Below are 18,227 nucleotides of genomic sequence, written 5' to 3'. Positions count from 1 at the left end.
TGCAGATGACACAATCCTATATGCACACAGCCATAACCTCTCTGACCTTCAACACATACTTCAGTCTGACTTTTTGAGACTCGAAAACTGGATTTCCCAAAACTGTTTTTAAACACTGACAAGACTGTAACAATGGTATTTGGGACCAAGACTACATTTTTAAAGCTTCAGGCGCCTGAGCTCCTGATTAGAACCAACGCTAACACCACCCTAACCCCTGTCACTTGTTTTAAATACCTGGGCTTATGGTTTGACTCCCATTTAACATTCAGTATGCACATTGATACCCTGACAACCAAGACCTATGCCAAACTAGGGGTACTTTACAGGAACAAATCCTCCCTAAGTCTCCTGGTCAGAAAGCGTATCGCACAGCAGATGCTAATGCTAATTATTGACTATGGAGACATAGTATATGGCTCGGCACCTCAAACCCATCTTAGCAAACTTGACACCCTCTACAATTCATTTTGTTGTTTTGTTCTCCAGTGCAACTACAACACACATCACTGCGAAATGCTCAAAGAACTAGATTGGTCATCACTAGAGTCTAGGCGCAAAGTTCACCTTTCCTGTCTTACCTTTAAATTCTTTATGGGCAAGCTACCCAGCTATCTGAACAAGCTCCTCACCCCTACCACATGCAGCACTTATCACCTGAGATAAGACTCCAAAAGACTGTTCATGGTCCCAAGGCTCAACAAAGTATCCGGCCGTTCCTCCTTCACTTACCGTGCACCCCAAAACGGGAACAACCTACCAGAGACTCTCACATCCACCACCAGTATAAGTTCTTTCAAATCTAAGGCCCGGGCCATAGAGGTGTGGGGAGAGCGGAGGCGCGCTAACGCTGAGGCTCGTCTGCTTCAGTCAGCGCGATTGCACGGACTTGCAGGCGAGCCAGCGTGCGCGAAGGGAGCCGGGGGGGGGTGGTTGGTGGCAAGGCAGTGACGTCGCTAGGCCAATCGCCCGTGACGCACTGACATCAATGTCACGGCGCCGACGTCACGGCGCCGTGACGTTGACGCAGCTCCGCTCTCATTGGATGTTTTCAGCCGACAGCGCGCTGAAAAACAGCTTGGCGCTCGGCTGAAAACTCCAAAGCCTGAGCACGCCTGCGGACGCTCGCGTGAGCCCCCTCTCAAGGCATCCTCATTGAGGATGCAGGGGCTCAGCGCGGAGCGTCCGCACGCCTCAGCACGGCTTCCCGTGCTATGGACGCAGCCTTAGGCTGTCTCACATTTTAATCTGGTCTGTAACTGTTTCATACGCCCATAATATATATTATCTTTAACTGTGCATGCAATGTCTTGTATATAATGTATACCCTGTTCATTTATGTAACAATTTGTAACCATGTATTTGTCTTAACTCTATGCCCAGGACATACTTGAAAACGAGAGGTAACTCTCAATGTATTACTTCCTGGTAAAATATTTTATAAATAAATGAGACCATCCATGATCAATTTAAATAACGTATGGTGAATCTAAGGATTTTTTTTTTTTTTTTTGCCTTCTGCAAACAATCATCATTTTATAAATGTCCCTGCGTTGTTTAAAAAAAATAATATATATTTTGAGTTTTTTGAAAAACGTGGGAAGGGATACAGAACTAGAGAGGGAGGGGTGGGTGGGTACCACCAAATTAGCACCGGTATCCTAGAAAAAACAAAAATCCAAAAATACCAAAAGTACAACGATGCTGAACAGTTCGAACTCCAGATATCATATAAAAATTACCAACTCTGAAAAGGAAAACATACAGCCCTCCATCCACAATGACTAAACAGATCTAGTTCCCCTAGAGTTCCAGGGCACCCAGACCTTTTGTATGTATTGTATGTCTTTATTTATATAGCGCCATTAATGTACATAGCGCTTCACAGTAGTAATACACGTGGTAATCAAATAAATAACAGATCATGGGAATAAGTGCTTTAGACATAAAAGTAACATTAAGCAAGAGGAGTCCCTGCCCCGAGGAGCTTACAGTCTAATTGGAATTTTAGAATTGTCTTGAATTGTGTCTACCATATGCTGGTAGTCTTTCCATAGTTTGCATCTCCATTTATTCTTAGAATAATCTCTCTCCTGGAGGGGGGTGAAGGCTTTTTCCAGGCCCCGCCGATCGCACGTCTAGCCGCGGTGGGAACATGCAACAATAATTTAGCTTTATTTTTGTATAAATTATCTAGCGGTTTACCCAGAATCATAATAATCGGGTCTAGGGCAATCCTTATTCCAAAAGTCTCTCGCACTAAATTCTGCACTACTCCCCAGAACCTCTGTATTTTGGGGCAGAGCCACCTGATATGGGCCATATCTCCAACACCTCCACAACCCCTCCAACAGAGATTTGTGGTCTCTGGGTAAATGTGCCTCAACCTCTGGGGCATCAAATACCACCTGAAAATAACTTTATAAATATTTTCTTTGGATATTGTGCATAGTGGTGTATTTGTTGCATTGGTCCAGATAGTTTACCAGTCCTCCCAAGAAATCTCCACCTTAAAATCCTGGGCCCATTGAACCATATAGCGATGTGTGCAGGGAGCTTTAAATTCACAAGAGCTAAGAAATTGGTAAATAGTTAAGATAAATCCCCACTTATGATTTGTAATCCTGCATAGTTCTTCGAATACAGTGCCCTCTGAGAAAGATCCCACTGGGGACAGCTGCCTAAGATGGTGAGAAACTTGCAGAAATCTGAACATCTCAGTTCCCGTCAAAAAGTATCTCTGACAAAAATCATAAAAATGTAGTCATTTACCTCTCAGAAGCATATCTCCCACATCTCTAATATCATTAACCTTCCATAAGTCAAAAGTACCTGTGGACCAGCCCGGACCAAAGTCGGGGTTGTCAAAAATCGGGTTACATCTCGAAGGAACTGAGGCTAATTGATAATTGGTTTTGGCCTTATAACAAATCTTAATAGAAAATGTTATTACTGCCGAGTCAAAAAGGTCTGGTTTAAGACCCTTTTGTTGACTTGTTATTCCATATAAGAGCCGGGAGTGCCCCTGGGTTAATCTATTTTCTATATCTACCCATTGGTATTGACCTTCCTGGGAATGACCGATGACCACCTGTTTCAAATGGGTGGCTACATAATATTTCTATCAGGAACCGCTAGACCCCCTCTCTAGGTGCACACATAACATCTCGGCCCTCTTGGTCTTTTGTTACCCCAAATAAATTGCATAATTTTATTCTGAAAGTCCCTTGAATATTTTATCGGAATAGACTGGTAGTGTCTGGAAACAATACAGCAGTTTCGGGAGAATATTCATCTTAACTGATCTAATACGACCTATCCGGGAAATTTGGTGGCCGTTCCAGAGTAGGAGATCCCGTTTTTTAATTTGGTGAAAAGTTCTGGGTAGTTATTTTTATATACCGGTAGATTGATAGTTTTTTTTTTTGTGCGGAAAATCCCTAGTTATTTCAATCTCACCTTATTCCAATGATGATTTGAAATGTAATTTGATTATTTTAACCTCAGTCTGGTAAAGTTAAATTTAGAGTCTCTGATTTAGCCGAATTAATTTTATAACCTGAGAACAAACCGAACCCCTAAGGACTTTTTTTAAGAGGGGAATGGCGGTAGTTTCAATAACTCTGAGTTTGCTGTATTCTCTACCGATCTTGGGATGGTTGCTTTGCCTTTACATCATTACACTGTTATGAGACGTCTTTTTATGATTTATATTGACTTCGGGCAGATGTATCTTTTGCAAAACATTTGGCACTTTTTATTAATAGTTTACGAAAACAAGCAGCTACTTATTTCAGTGCAAGCTGCATTAACAGTAAGAGATGAGAAGTAAATACTCATTCCTATCTGAAATTTGTTTGTGTTTCCATGCGTAATCCCTGATACTCTTATGAGCGATTTGATGTGCTGACCCATTGCGCTGTAAATGTTTAGAGGCCCTTTATAATATTTGGGTCTGTATTTACTAGGCAATTCCAAGCTGTAAATCCCCTTAAATCTGCAGACTAAGCAATATCCTACGTGTGTTTATAAATATATATCTATATCAGTTCTGTACTATGAGAAAATACTTGGAAGGAAAAACGTGTGTGTGTGTGTCTCTATTCTATGAGTGATATAAATATATACTCAAAAGTGATAAACAAGTAATTGGGGCTGCCAACTATAAAACTAACCACCCTATGTTAGTGAAAGAATCAAAAACAGAAAAAATAGTGGCGCCCTTGCAAAAATAAAGTGATTAACACAATTAAAAATGCAAATACCATAAATTATACAATGTAAATGAATACAACCGTATGGTGATAGAATATGCTGAATATGATTCCCAATGTCTGCGCCCGCCTCCAGAGAGGGGATGATGGGATCCAACCGTCAATCAGCACGTGAATAAATAAACAGAGCAACATAGTGTGATATGGTTAATGTAATATAGCCCTAAAATATAAGGGTTAAGATGGAAAGGATTCAGAGTGTTAGAACAAAGCGATTAAAAATGGGAATATTTAATACACATGAAAAACAAAAAAACAATTAACATGAAATGCCACAGCTCCTGCGTCAGGCAACTGTGGAATCCTACTTACAAGAAGCAGGTAGGACAAGCGCATGAGAATGAAAACATCCACGAGGAGTGACTGCCTCTCCGCTTCAGATATCCTGCACGGGTATTCCTCCGTCTCCTACTCAGACCAGCTGGGTGGCTCGGTGAGAACTCCGTCTGCTTGGGAGTCGCTTAATGCCGTCAGACCTCTCGTGCTCGCGGCCCAGATGCCTCTATCCGTAGTCTGCTCAGACTCTCTTGCTCTCGCGAGATGCTGCTGGTGGTAAAGGCAGATGTCCGTATAGGCCCCTCAGCTCAACGATGCTCGCAGATTGTAGGGATGTGCGCTTGAATGCCAGGACGCAGGGTTTGTGACGTCACCCTACGCGTTTTGCGGATTGATCCGCTTCCTCTGGGGTATAATGAAAGGAGACGGAGGAATACCCGTGCAGGATATCTGAAGCGGAGAGGCAGTCACTCCTCGTGGATGTTTTCATTCTCATGCGCTTGTCCTACCTGCTTCTTGTAAGTAGGATTCCACAGTTGCCTGACGCAGGAGCTGTGGCATTTCATGTTAATTGTTTTTTTGTTTTTCATGTGTATTAAATATTCCCATTTTTAATCGCTTTGTTCTAACACTCTGAATCCTTTCCATCTTAACCCTTATATTTTAGGGCTATATTACATTAACCATATCACACTATGTTGCTCTGTTTATTTATTCACGTGCTGATTGACGGTTGGATCCCATCATCCCCTCTCTGGAGGCGGGCGCAGACATTGGGAATCATATTCAGCCTTTTCTATCCCCATACGGTTGTATTCATTTACATTGTATAATTTATGATATTTACATTTTTAATTGTGTTAATCACTTTTTATTTTTGCAAGGGCGCCACTATGAGAAAATACTTGTATCATTTAAAAAAAAAAAAAAAAAACCTGCACTGACATTTTTAATCTATTATAACGTAACAAGCATTTTTTGTTTCTAGAGCAACCATTTTCAGTCACATCCCCTTCCTCTTCTGAAACAGGCTCTGGCACACCCCCTTTTGAGCCCTGCCCTATCTCTAGCAGTGCACCAATCATATCTAATGACTGCTTGTCACATGATCTTCCCCACAGAACTTTGCATTTTTGGTCCTCTTCTGCTACATTGGCAGCCATTTAGTGAACCCCCGAGCTAAATCTTCACAGATCGGCAACTTAGCTAATTAGTTATCATTGTGTGGATTGTATTGATGCACATATTAAAGGTGGAAAATTTTTTTTAAACGGCAGCTTGGACTGCTGCTTTTAAGCTCATTCATTTGACGTACAGGGAAAGGCCCCTTATAAACGTAGCGCATAGGAGCAGAGTTCGCTCTGTGTATGCGCTATACAACACATTGAGATGGGCTTAGGCTGGTGATGTGGTAAAGGCGATCATTGCGCGCCCCAATGATATGCCTGTCTTCCCATGACAGTGCATCTAGTGTGTGCGCGCGCGGCAGAGCGCGAAGGCGCGGCTTCGTGACGTCGGCGTCATGTGAAGCGGTTCAACCAATAAGGTCAAACCAGCTTTGTGACGTGTCGGCCACGCCTCCCCAATCTCCTGCAGGGATAACCACCAATTGCTGGGGCTGCAGAAGTGTGCCAGGCTGTGCGCACGCCGGCACTAGAATACAGGCCTTACAATGCTCTGTCCAGCAGCATCTTCTCTACATAACAAAAATGCCTTGGGTTATTTACTAACGTTTCCTGGCTGCAATACTGGGGTAAAACCAGCGCTTAATAATTGCACCAGGTTTATCGGTTAAAACTCCAATTGCTCGTAATGGAATTTCTTTCTTTGATAAATATTCTCCAATTTTGAAGCCAGGAGACTTTGGTTATTAGACAGGTTCTTTATTGGTCATCTTTGAAAAGTCTTGTTATGCTGCGCACACAGGTATCTTATTTCTCCCTTTATCTGCGCGGATCGCCATTTTTTTATTTATTATTGTTTTACTTATCTTTGTTTACTTTTTCCAACAATGGGTTTTGTTTTTTATTTTTATTTATTTTTTAAATCTGATGCTTTGTTCAGGAGATATAAGCGTTTGAAATATTAAGTATCCGGGAAGTTCAAATAAAGCTCTCCCCAGAAATCGGTGCAGTCTAAAGATTAATAATAATAATAACTTTTTCATATAATGTTTTTGTCACAATGGGACTCAAAGCTTTTCACATTTACAGTATAGTGCAGGGTAAGCAACATTGAACATACAATAGCACACAGTCCCTGCCCAGATGAGCTTACAATCTGTTTTTGGTGAAAAAATAAATAAAACGGCGCTCTAAACGAGGATTAACCAGTGACAAGTAATATAGAGTGAATTGAAAATGTAACTTATATATTATCAGTGATGGTGAAAGTGACAAAGTGCAAAAAATTCAAATTAGTATATGCTGCTTAGAAACCCTTTTAGGAAAGGTCCACATGATTCCCCCTTGTAGAATGGCATTTGAACTAGGTTCCCCTGCTTCAAACTCTGTCGTTTTCTGTGTCTTTACTCACTGAGCCACCCTTGGAAGTTAGAAGTTGAGAAAACCATGTGTTGTGTTTTTTTGTTTTTTTTGAAGGGGTGTGGAGTTACTCATTCTGGCTTCTGGACGTGATTTCAAACGTTTTTTTTTTCAAGCTAAAGTAGCAATGTCACCTGTAATATTTTCGTAATTTATTCTTAGGCCTCGGGCATGGTCAGCGCTTAGGCGCTGAGCTGCGCTCAAGCTTACCAGTGAGCCCCTGCAGCCGCAGTGAGAGCGGCTTTAGCAGGGGTTCGCGCACGCTTCTGCAACCGTTCAGAAGCGTGGATCTTAAGAAAATTTTAGATTCAAGCGCTCACGGGAGCGCAGGGCCGGTCACGTGAGCGGTTCGCCCAATGAGGGTGAACCAGCTCCGTGACGTCACTGGCCCGCCCCAGGACGGCGCGCTAACCAAGGCCAGGGAAAGCACCCGCTTTCCCTCAGGCTCAGCTCGCCTCTGCACGGGCTGAGTCGCCATGGACTAAGCCTTATGATGTGACAACTGTGTGCAACCCTAGAGCGGCTCACATCAACAATGTCAACTTTACAGTCTGTATGCTAAAAATGAAATGTTACCTCTTTTTCGTGTCAGCTAAATCATGAATATCTGTTGGTTATGTTCATTTACTTGGCATAATTATTTAAAGCGGCAAGCCAAGCTGGCAAATTTTGTGTGTAATATATATTTATTATGCCGGGTCTCTGGAGCTGAACCCCACTAATTTAATATTCGGGACCCCCTGCTTCAGGAGATACTTCTGTAGGGGGTTCGGTAGCCGCTGTAGTTTGAAGCTTAAAGCTCCTGAGTCACATGGGCCAAGAAGAATCCGAACTGGATGATGTCACTGCTTTCTATTGGCAGGGAGGGTCATAGGGTTACATGGGCAGAGAAGACACAAACCTGAACAGAACAAATACACACGTGACACACTCTCTCTCGCCTCTTATGCCTATTCTGCTTCTTCCTCTGCTTGGCCAAACCCCCAGGCTCCTGACACCACCTCCTGATTGGCTGCATTAACCAGCGGCAGCAAAGTGTGTGTGTCCGTGTGTGTGTCCGTGTGTGTGTCCGTGTGTGTGTCCGTGTGTGTGTCCGTGTGTGTCCGCCCAGCCACCTAGCAACTTTCCTGCTTTCTCCCCACTCTGGCAGATAGGTGAAATCCCGTAGCACCCTTTTGATCCTCACGGAAACCCGGGTGTGAAACGCTGATCTGCCTTAGATCAGATCATTGCAATGTCTACACACAATTTCATTTTGTTCCTCAGGATTCAGGAAACCATCACAAAGTGTCAGTGTCCCCTGTGGTCCATGTCAGAGGACTTTGTGAATCTGTGGTGGAGGCTGACCTAGTGGAGGCTCTCACAAAGTTTGGGACAATATGGTATGTACCACTTTAATATTTACAGTCTGTGGCCTCGTAACATTTTTACACTCGTTTACACCATTCAGTGCTGGAACAGCCTTTATAATGGTATCTCATGTTGTGCCACTTCTCCATCTCGTGTGTGTATGTCCGCTATGCATTTGGACACATCTTAAGAGATTACCAAATGTTGCGTAATGATTTCTGAAATCAAGGCGTTATGTTTGGAAATGTGTTACATTCTATTTTTTTTTTTTGTAAATATTTTTCCTTTATTGGTGTCATACATCACGAGGGTACATATTATCGATACTGGCTCGCAGGCCAACTTGTAAATACGGCGCAGTGCATGTACATGGCATAGAAGGGGTAGATGACACTCAATAAACCCTTTTTCCTTCTTTCAATAGTGAAAAAGAGAGGGGGAGACGAAGGAAAGGTGGATAGTTGGGAACGACTTTGGAGAAAGAGGGGGGGGGAGGGGTTAGGGTTCGTCGGCCGTAGGGGGGGGGGGGGGGGGAGGGGGGTAGCTGAGGGGTTTATGTGGGGGTTGGAAGCCCTATCCAGGGTTCCCAGGTAGAATAGAATTGTGGGGTTTTTTGCTTTAACCTTGCCGTCAGTTTTTCCATGTTCATAATTCCGTCTATTCTGGAAATCACGGTTCTTCTAGAGGGGGCTTTAATTTTCTTCCATGCCGCCGCGATACAGCATCTCGCAGCTGTCAGTATTGCTGCCGCGAGTCTGGTCGCCGGGGCAGGAAGGTCGTCAATTGGTTTTCCCAGCACGTAGGTCAGCGGGTCCAGGGGTATTTCTATATCCAGGGTCTCGGTCAGGAGGCCCTGGATCCGGGACCAGAATCTTTGGATCTCCGGACATGTCCACCAAATATGGGGCATGTCCCCCCTTTGACCACAACCTCTCCAGCATTCGTCTGAAGTGCCTGGGTAGATTTGGCTCAGTCTACTCGGGGTCAGGTACCAGTGGAATAATATTTTATAGATGTTTTCTTTCGTGACGGAACAAATTGAGGTTTTGGTGGCTGCCTCCCAAATATCCTCCCAATCCTCAAGGTCCAAGTTGGTGTTTAGGTCTGCATTCCATTTCTGCATGTATTGGTGGTTAGGGGGGGGCTGAGATGCTTCGAGCGTTTTATAAATTTCTGATATGAGGCCCTTTTGGTATTTGCCTTTGAGGCAGAGGGTCTCGAATCTAGAACGCGGCGGGAACTTGAGAGTAGGGGATTGGGTTCTTAGGAAATGTCGGATCTGGAGGTATTGGAAAATGGGCAAGTTGGGGGACGTGAATGTGGTTCTTAATTCTGGGAGGGACATGGCCTCATCTTTTTCCAGCAAATCCGCAACCACTCTGATGTTTAAGCCTTGAAATTGGCTGAATTGGAATCGGGCGCATCCGGGTGGGAAGTCCGGGTTCCCGAATATGGGGGTCAGTTGAGAGGGGGTTGAAGCTAGGCCATATTTCCCTTTGGTTTTTAACCATGTCGACCTCGTGCATCTCATTGCCCCGAGACCAAGTCTCAACGATTTCCTGTTTTTGAGAGCTGGGGACCACAGTAGGGTCGGGAGGGGGTTCGGGAAAGCGTGGTGTGTCTCGATCTCCAGCCAGCAATTGGTGTCGGGGGAGCTGTTCCATACTACCGCCTGCCTCAGTTGGGCCGAAAGGTAGTATCGAAGTATGTCCGGGGCCCCCAGACCACCTCTCGACCTTGAGGCTAATAGGACCGATCGTGGGACCCTGGCTCTACGTTGTTGCCATATAAATTTTAATATATGGGTCTGGATATTCCTTAGTTCTGCTAGTGGAACAGGGACGGGGAGGGTCTGAAAAAAGTAGAGCAAGCGGGGTAGGATGTTCATTTTGGTGGATACTATCCTTCCGAACCAGGAGATCTGGTGGGATAGCCAGGTCTCAAGATCTTTTAAGATCTGGCGGAAGAGGGGGGGGTAGTTAATTTGATACAGCGAGTTATATGAACTTGCTATTTTGATTCCGAGGTACTTGATGTGGGAGGTGTTCCATTTATATTTAAATTTCTGTTGTAGGGCTGACCATACGGGGTTCGGGAGGGAGATGCTAAGCGCCTCTGACTTGTCAGTATTGACTTTATAGTCTGATAGTTGGCCAAATTCGTCAAGGAGTTTTTCTAAGTTAGGGAGGGAGGTGAGGGGGTCTGACAGAGTGAGAATTATGTCGTCGGCGAACAGGGATATTTTGTATTCCCTGTCTCCGATTGGGATACCTTTAATAGTGGGTTCAGTTCGAATTCGGGCGGCCAGGGGCTCTATGGATAGGGCAAATAGTAAAGGGGAGAGGGGGCAGCCTTGTCTGGTGCCGTTTTGAATTTTTATTGGGTTGGAGCGGCCTCCTGGGAGTTTTAGTAGGGCTGTTGGATTAGTATAGAGGGCCCGGACGCCGGTAAGAAATGGTCCGGAGAAGCCGAATTGGCGCATCGTTTGGTCTAGATAGGACCATCTGATGCGGTCAAAGGCCTTCTCCGCGTCGAGACTTAGTATCAGGGCCTGGGATTGTTTGAGGTGCACGTGGTCTATAATATCAATAATTTTGCGGGTGTTGTCAGAGGCCTGTCTTCCTGACACAAATCCCACCTGGTCTATATGAATTAGCCTTGGGAGAATAGGATTCAGCCTGTTTGCTAGGATTTTGCTGAAAAGTTTGAGGTCAGAGTTTAGGAGGGATATTGGGCGGTAGCTGGCGCATTGAAGGGGGTCTCTACCCTCTTTATGAATAATAGCCAGATTGGCTGCTGACATAGTGTCTGGGATCTGTTGGTCTTGCATAAAGGAGTTGTACATTTCTAGGAGGTGGGGGGACAGGGGGCCTACAAATTTTTTATAGTACCCGTTGGAAAATCCATCGGGTCCGGGTGTTTTAGCTAATTTAAGTGAGGATATCGCTTTTTTTAGTTCCTCTAGAGTTATTTTCTTGTTTAAGAACTCAAGTTCTTCTTGAGTGAGGGATGGGAGGTTGCATTTGGATAGATAGTCGGATGTATTTTTGGCGATATCTTTTGGCATGCTAGTTGGGTGGAGATTGTAAAGATCTGTGTAGAACTCTGCGAACTCATTCGCGATGTCCTTCTCGTTATAGGAGACTAGGCCGCTTTTAGTTCTGATCTTTGAGATCTGGGACTTTGTCTTCAAGCCTCTTAATTTGGAGGCCAGAAGTTTGTCCGCTTTGTTGCCCCTATCGTAGAACCGCTGTTTGGTCCATTTCAGGGCTCTCTCTACCTCGTCAAGTTGCAACACTTTTAGGTCGGATCTCGCTTTCTCAAGTGTTCTGAACACCTTTTTTGATAGGGATTGTTTGTGTGAGTGCTCTAGCGCTAGGATTTTATCTGTGAGTTCCTTCTGGGCTCTCTGTTTAAGTTTCCTCTTGTAGGAGGCTATTGATATAAGTTCCCCTCTGATGGTGGCTTTGTGGGCCTCCCACAGAGTTGCTGCTGAGGGCACTGAACCTTTGTTTATTTGGAAGAAGGTGAACAGTTTTTGTTTCACTGTTTTGACTACTAGTGGATCGTTGAGAAGCGAGTCGTCGAGTTTCCAATTGTATGTTAAGGACTTGACGAAAGGTAGAGAGAGGGTGAGTACGATAGGGGCATGGTCGGACCACGTTATTGGGCCTATTTCGGAGTGGGAGGATGCCTGGAGTACATTATTGGTGCCCAGAAAATAGTCGATCCTCGAGTAAGACTGATGGGGGGTTGAATAGAAAGAGTAGTCTCGCTGACCCACGTGCTGGGCTCGCCAAATATCCGTCAGAGAGTACTCCCCGAGGATATCTTGAAATTTTTGGGCTTTTGTCTGTAGTTGGATGGAATATGGGGCAGTAGTTTGGCCTGATCTGTCATGGGCTGGGTTAAGTACCATATTTACGTCTCCGACTAGGAGAAGGGAAGAGAGCGTCGGTTGGTCGAGGGTGCTAAGGAGGTTCTGTAGGAATTGGGTTTGGTTGGCGTTTGGGGCGTAAATATTTAGGATTGCTAAGGGGGAGCCTGAAAGCGTACCTTGGAGGAGTATGTACCGTCCCTCGGGGTCCTTAGTTACTGTCGTCAGGGCAAATGGTATGTTGTTTTTAATCAGGACGGCCACCCCTCTTTTCTTGCTGGGGGAGGAAGCGAAAAACGCCTGGGGGTATACGTGTTTAAATGTGTTTGGCGGGTCTACATTGTTATAATGGGTTTCTTGGATACAAATTATATCTCCTTTAGTTTTTTTAAATTCTTGAAGGGCTAGTTTGCGTTTGCGAACCGAATTAAGGCCTTTGACGTTCAGGGAAATAATTTTGATCGATGCCATCAGTGTGGGGGGGGGGGTCTTAGGGGTAAGCCCCTGTCCCTGAATTGTTCCCATGTCAGGGTTGGTTCGTGCGTCTGTTTGGGCCTGTGGGGGGTAGTCTTTAGTGGTCCCACAAGGGGAATTGGGTGGAGGTCGACGGGGGGAGGGTGGGGTGGTGGGGGAGAGGTGGGGGGGGGGGAGGACACAAGAGGACAAGAAAGAGAATGGGCTGTCTTGGAGCCCGAAAAAGGTTCCTCTTGACATTTTGATGTCAAGGGGATGGGGAATAAAAACCCCTGGGAGAACTTTCGGGGCGTCACTCACGGACCGTAGCCAGAAAGAAGGGTCCAGCACCCCCACCTCATTGCTTATGGGGGAGGGGGGTCCCTTGTAGGGGAGGGCACCTCTGGCTTATGGAGGCCTTACTCTCCTTTGGTTTGGGCCATAGACAATCTTTTACATCTTTAGTAAACATTGTTGGGGAAGGGTGAGGGGTGGGGGGGTGGATGGGGGGGGGGGCAAGGGGGGGGTGAGGGAGGGGGGGAGAGGGGGGGGGGAGGGTTGGGGGGGAGGGTTGGGGGGAGGGAGGGGTGGGGGGGGGAGGGGGGAAGGGCAGTAGGGGTAGGGGTGGGGGGGGGAGGGGGGGGGGGAAGGGGGGGAGGGCGGAGGGGGTGGGGAGGGGGGAGGGGGCAAGGGCGGTGGGGGTAGGGGTGGGGAGGAGGGGGGGAGGAGGGAGGGGGGAGGGAGGGGTGGGGGGGGGGGGAGGGAGGTAGGGGTGGGGGGAGGGGAGGGGGGGGGTGGGAGGTAGGGGGGGGGAAGGGGGGGGGTGAGGGGATAGGAGGGAGGGGATAGGGGGGGAGGGGGGGGGGTAGAGGGCAGGGGTACACGGGGTAGGGGGGGGGAGTGGGGAAGAGTTAGGGAGAGGGGGGGGGGGAGGATGGGAGCATATAGTATACACATAATTAGCATCTAGATTAAACAATGCTCTCGGGGGGAGTCCTCCTCCCAGTCCAAGATTTCTCTTGTACTTTGCTAGTATCAACTGCTCATAGGATATACGATCAAACGGTGGTATATAGCAGTATAGGTTGGGTTGACATAAGACATTTCTCCTCTGGGGGGAGGGGGGGAGCATATAGTATACATACATTTAGCAGCGAGTTTAAACCTTGCTCTCTGGGGGGGGTCCCAATCCTAGGCCAAGGTTTCCCTTGTACATTGCTATTCTCAGCTGCTCATTATATACACATTCAAACATTGGTATATAACAATACATGTTGGTTCGACATAAAACATTTCTCCTCTGGGGGGGGGGATAGGTGGGGGGGGGGTGCCCTGGGGCAGGGGGGGGAGCATACATTGTTCGTGTACTTAACAGGGGATTTAAACAGTGCATTCGGGAGGAATCTCAATCCTAGGCCGAGGAATCTCTTACAGAATGTAATTTTCTTCTATTCAATCAGTAGTTGTTCATATATTGGCATATATCTATACAAGCTGGTTAAACATAGTACAGGTCTTCGTTTATGGTGGGAGGGGGGCAGGTGGGAGGGGGGCAGGTGCGGGGGGGGGGGAGAGCTATCCGCGACGGGGAGGGGGGCGGGAGGGAGACTTGGGGGGGTATCTTACATGGTGTTTAGTCTGGATATTGAGGGGGGGGGGTAGAAGGGGAGGGGGGGAAGGGGGGACATATTATGTATGTCCTTTTCTATTGTTTGGGGTTAGCCTCCGAGGGGGTCTTAGTTTTGGGTCGGGGCGGTTTTAGGGGGTGCATAGTTGTAGCTTACTGAGATTTTTATAGTATGTCTACTGCTGTGGGGAGAGCTATAGTGTCTAGTGCTAGTCCGGACCAGTTCGGGAGGGGGGGGGGGGGTGTATATATGGGGTGAAGAGGGGAGGGGGTGGAGGGGGGACGGGGTGGTTCAAATGTTACATTCTATTTTTAATTCTGCGTAATTACAATTTCTCTGACGGGCAATGCACATAGCCTGGTGGCAGATAAGGAGAGCCAGATGGCTATAAAATTTACACAGAAGGCAGACAAAGAAAGAGGTAGTCAGTTTGTGGCTGGGGGGAAAGAAAGGAGAGAAGAATAATTGGTGACAAGGTATGGAAGGGGGAGGGAGAGAGAAGAATAATTGGTGACATAAGGTATGGTGAGGGGGAGGGAAGAGGTTGGTTTCTTACAATTGAATGTCTGTGAGTATACTTTGTAAACGGCCTTAAAAGAAAATGGGGGTTCCAGGTCAATATTATTTTTATATATATATATATATATATATATATCTATCATTGAGAATGACAATGTTCTATGCAAACACTATATTAACATTGCCCGTCTCGCCAAGTATATTCTAATGGCTATATCTATAGAAGCTTAGGTGCCTATTTATTAAACTGGCACTACAGTTTCCGATCAAATTCAGCAAAATCACTTGGAGACACATTTTGCCATATTTATTATTTATTTAGCACGTGCCCAAATCACGTGACAATGTATTTTTATTTTTAACATTTTAAGTGGCGGTTTGTTTCAAGTCCCAAAATATTTGTCTTGCCCCTCACGTAACTCTGCGTGTGGTTATAAAGTATGGTGGTCATTTTTCTGCAGTTAGAGACAATTTTCACTTGTGCCGAATTGGCCAGCGCCGGATGTGCATGCGCTGGCAAGAGCCGACTGCACATGTGCAGTATCAGCTCTTGCTGGCAGCATATTCTCTATCAGAGCGGGAAAAAAAACAGGTCGTTTTGGGACTTTTGAAAATATCATTGGTACAATCCTGGAGAAACCAGGACGTCTGGTCACCCTTTTATATAGACATATGGTGCTAATGCGTCACCGCCTTAATGGTCTTAACATAATATTCACTGAAGAGGAAGATGGTACATACCTCAGGAAGGGTCTATATCCCTCTAAACGCTGTGCAATATGCAATAAATAGTCTACCTACCTAGACCTTCCGCGAGAAATGTGTGGTGATCCTCCTTTAATTTGAGCAATTTTGGTTTCGGCTGTGCAAATCTGTGTGGTATCATTATTTACACATCTGTTTTATTTTCGTTGACTATTTCATTCATACTCTGTGGTGTTTTTTTTGGGGGGGGGGGGGTAGTATAAACATCATATGTTTTAATAATTGGTTATAGACTAGTTATATATCTTAACAGAAATATTTTCTATCAGGACTTGCATCCCTAATTTTGGATTAGTCCTTCTTGTAGAGAGATGTAATGTCTATTGTTGCCATTTAGTTTTTAGTATTTCTGGTTCTCCGCTCTCCTTGATTAAAGCTTTGACCTGTTGTTCCTCGTTGCCTTGTAAAGATCGGCTATTTAAATGGCTTAGATTTTACTATGGACTCCCCCTGATGGAGTCACGTGTTGAGATGAAATGCGTTGGGTTACGTCACTGACGTCACGATATTCGCCTTGCTGGGACGGCCTATCGAACTCCAGCCTCCTCTACAGCTGATTCACCACCCAGATTGCAGACATCTATGCTGGTTTTGTATCTGTGAGACAGAACAGCTTCTTGGACATATCAGGTCTCCCCATTCCCTACCCCATACGAACAGGAGGGGTATACCAGTCCTGCAATCTACTCAGACAACCCGTCTTAATCTGCTGGAACTGGCTGGTGACTATTGTCTACCTGATTTGCTTTTAAATTCTCCTATACTTGTGAGTGCCACTTGTACTCTTTAAAAAAAATAAAAATGTTTATACCTTATTACGTCATGGAGCGCGTGCTCCTCTCTTTTTTTTTTTTTTTTTTTCCTCTTTAGATTTTGCTTCTGGATGTGGTTTCGTCCATTTGAGAGCTACCAGAGTCTCCAGTATCGTGATGTCTATTGGGACTGGGTTATTCAAAACTCTTATTAACCCCTTGAACTCTGGGAAATATCTTGGATACATTTCTTTTATTTGTTAATATTTGTATGTGTATATGTATATTTGAATTTCATATTGATAATATTGTATTTTTGCACTACTTTCTGGGCACACTATGTTTAGTATCGATTCACATTTGGGTCTGTTTATCACTCGTTAGTGCTATCGGCACTTTATTTCTATAGATATGTAATATGTGTGGTAGGTTTGGGTTTTGAGCTTGCAGGGGTTGTGTACACTTTTAGAGAAGCAAAATGTATCGTTCTTGACGGGTTATACTAGGCATGGGGAGGGAGACAAGGCAATCTCTTTCGTGACTCCAGGGGAAACTTTGCCTGAGATTAAACCTCAGCAGTTGCCGGTGGTTGGTGTCGCCAGATTCAGAGATGCCTATGATCAAACTGTTAGAAAGATGGGTTCTGCAATTTTTCTCTGGTTACCGTCTAGAATTCAGAACTTTTCCAAGGAAACGTTTCTTGTCTCTCAAAAGTGCAAAAAAAAACAAAAACCAAGGTATCAAGAGGCTATGGAGCAGATCTACAGCCTCAAATTAAATCAAGTGATTGGGATGTTACAAGAGCCCAAAGAAAGCAAAGCATCTATTCAAACAGTTTTAGTGAAAAAGTTCATGGGGCTTCAGGCCGGTCCTTGTTTCTAAAGTTTTTGAACATCTTCTTAAAGATCAGAAGGTTCAAGATGGAGTCCTTTTAAAAATTTTGTTACAGGCAGTAGAGCCAGGAGACTGGTTGGTTGGTGTCACTGGATTTAAGGGCTGCTTATCTGCACATTCCAATCACCAAGAAACATCAGATTCTTCGTTACGGGTCTTCAATTACATTACTCCACTTTCTGCTTTGGTGTAGCAATGGCTCGGAGAACTTTCACAAAACGACTGGTTACCGTAAAAGCAAGGCATCCTGATATTTCCATCATACTTTCTGAAAACAAATCTCAAAGTAACAAGATACTGGTGTTGCATCTGAGAATATTTTCAAAGGTTGGTTAAGAAACTAAAGGAAAAGCTATCTAGAATCTACTCGGTCATTGAAATTCCTCGCAGTTATGCTTGATACAGCCAAGCAAAGTTTATTTGACAGAGCAAAAAGTTTTAGATATTGGGCTTGTGAAAAAAAATAGCAGGAACCTGTATGATCGTACTCTGAAAAATGACGGCAACGTTTGAAGTAATAAAATGGGAATTTTTTTTTTCATATGAGGGCGCTTTTTTTAGTTGAGTTTCCTAGACGAGTGGAACAAGGATAATTTTAGACCAGCTACACGGTATCCGTCTCTTTACGAACCTGAGATCAAATGGCTGACAAGAAATGACATTCTAGAAGGATGTTCTCTCTTGCATCCCGATTGGGTCTTGTGCACGGAGGCAAGCAACACAGAGGGGTGCCCAAGTGAGGAACCCATTCATTTTCGAAGAATGGCTAGTAACCTGGACAAATAAGTGGTCACTTTTTGGTGGGTTAAAGGCCATAGAAATAGCTTTAAAAGCTAAACATCTTCTGCAAGGCCTTTGCGTAACAGCAAAATTGAACAGGTCGTGGTGGTTGGGTC

At 45.0% G+C, this 18,227-nt stretch overlaps 1 protein-coding gene across 2 annotated transcripts in view; it reads left to right on the top strand.

The window, feature by feature from the left end:
* The window catches only part of LOC142493021 (heterogeneous nuclear ribonucleoprotein L-like), a 69,293-nt gene that overhangs the window by 3,890 nt on the left and 47,176 nt on the right, over window positions 1-18,227 (top strand). For both annotated transcript variants that reach the window (XM_075596407.1, XM_075596406.1), the window contains exon 2: window positions 8,360-8,475. In XM_075596407.1, the coding sequence (XP_075452522.1) occupies window positions 8,360-8,475 (116 nt within the window). The remainder of the gene's footprint in view (window positions 1-8,359; window positions 8,476-18,227) is intronic.

This window comes from Ascaphus truei, chromosome 4 (genome assembly GCF_040206685.1).
Source record: "Ascaphus truei isolate aAscTru1 chromosome 4, aAscTru1.hap1, whole genome shotgun sequence".
NCBI classification, from domain to species: Eukaryota; Metazoa; Chordata; class Amphibia; order Anura; family Ascaphidae; genus Ascaphus; species Ascaphus truei.
The sequence above is the reverse complement of the archived record's forward strand: the minus strand, read 5'-3'. Positions and strand labels throughout refer to the sequence as shown.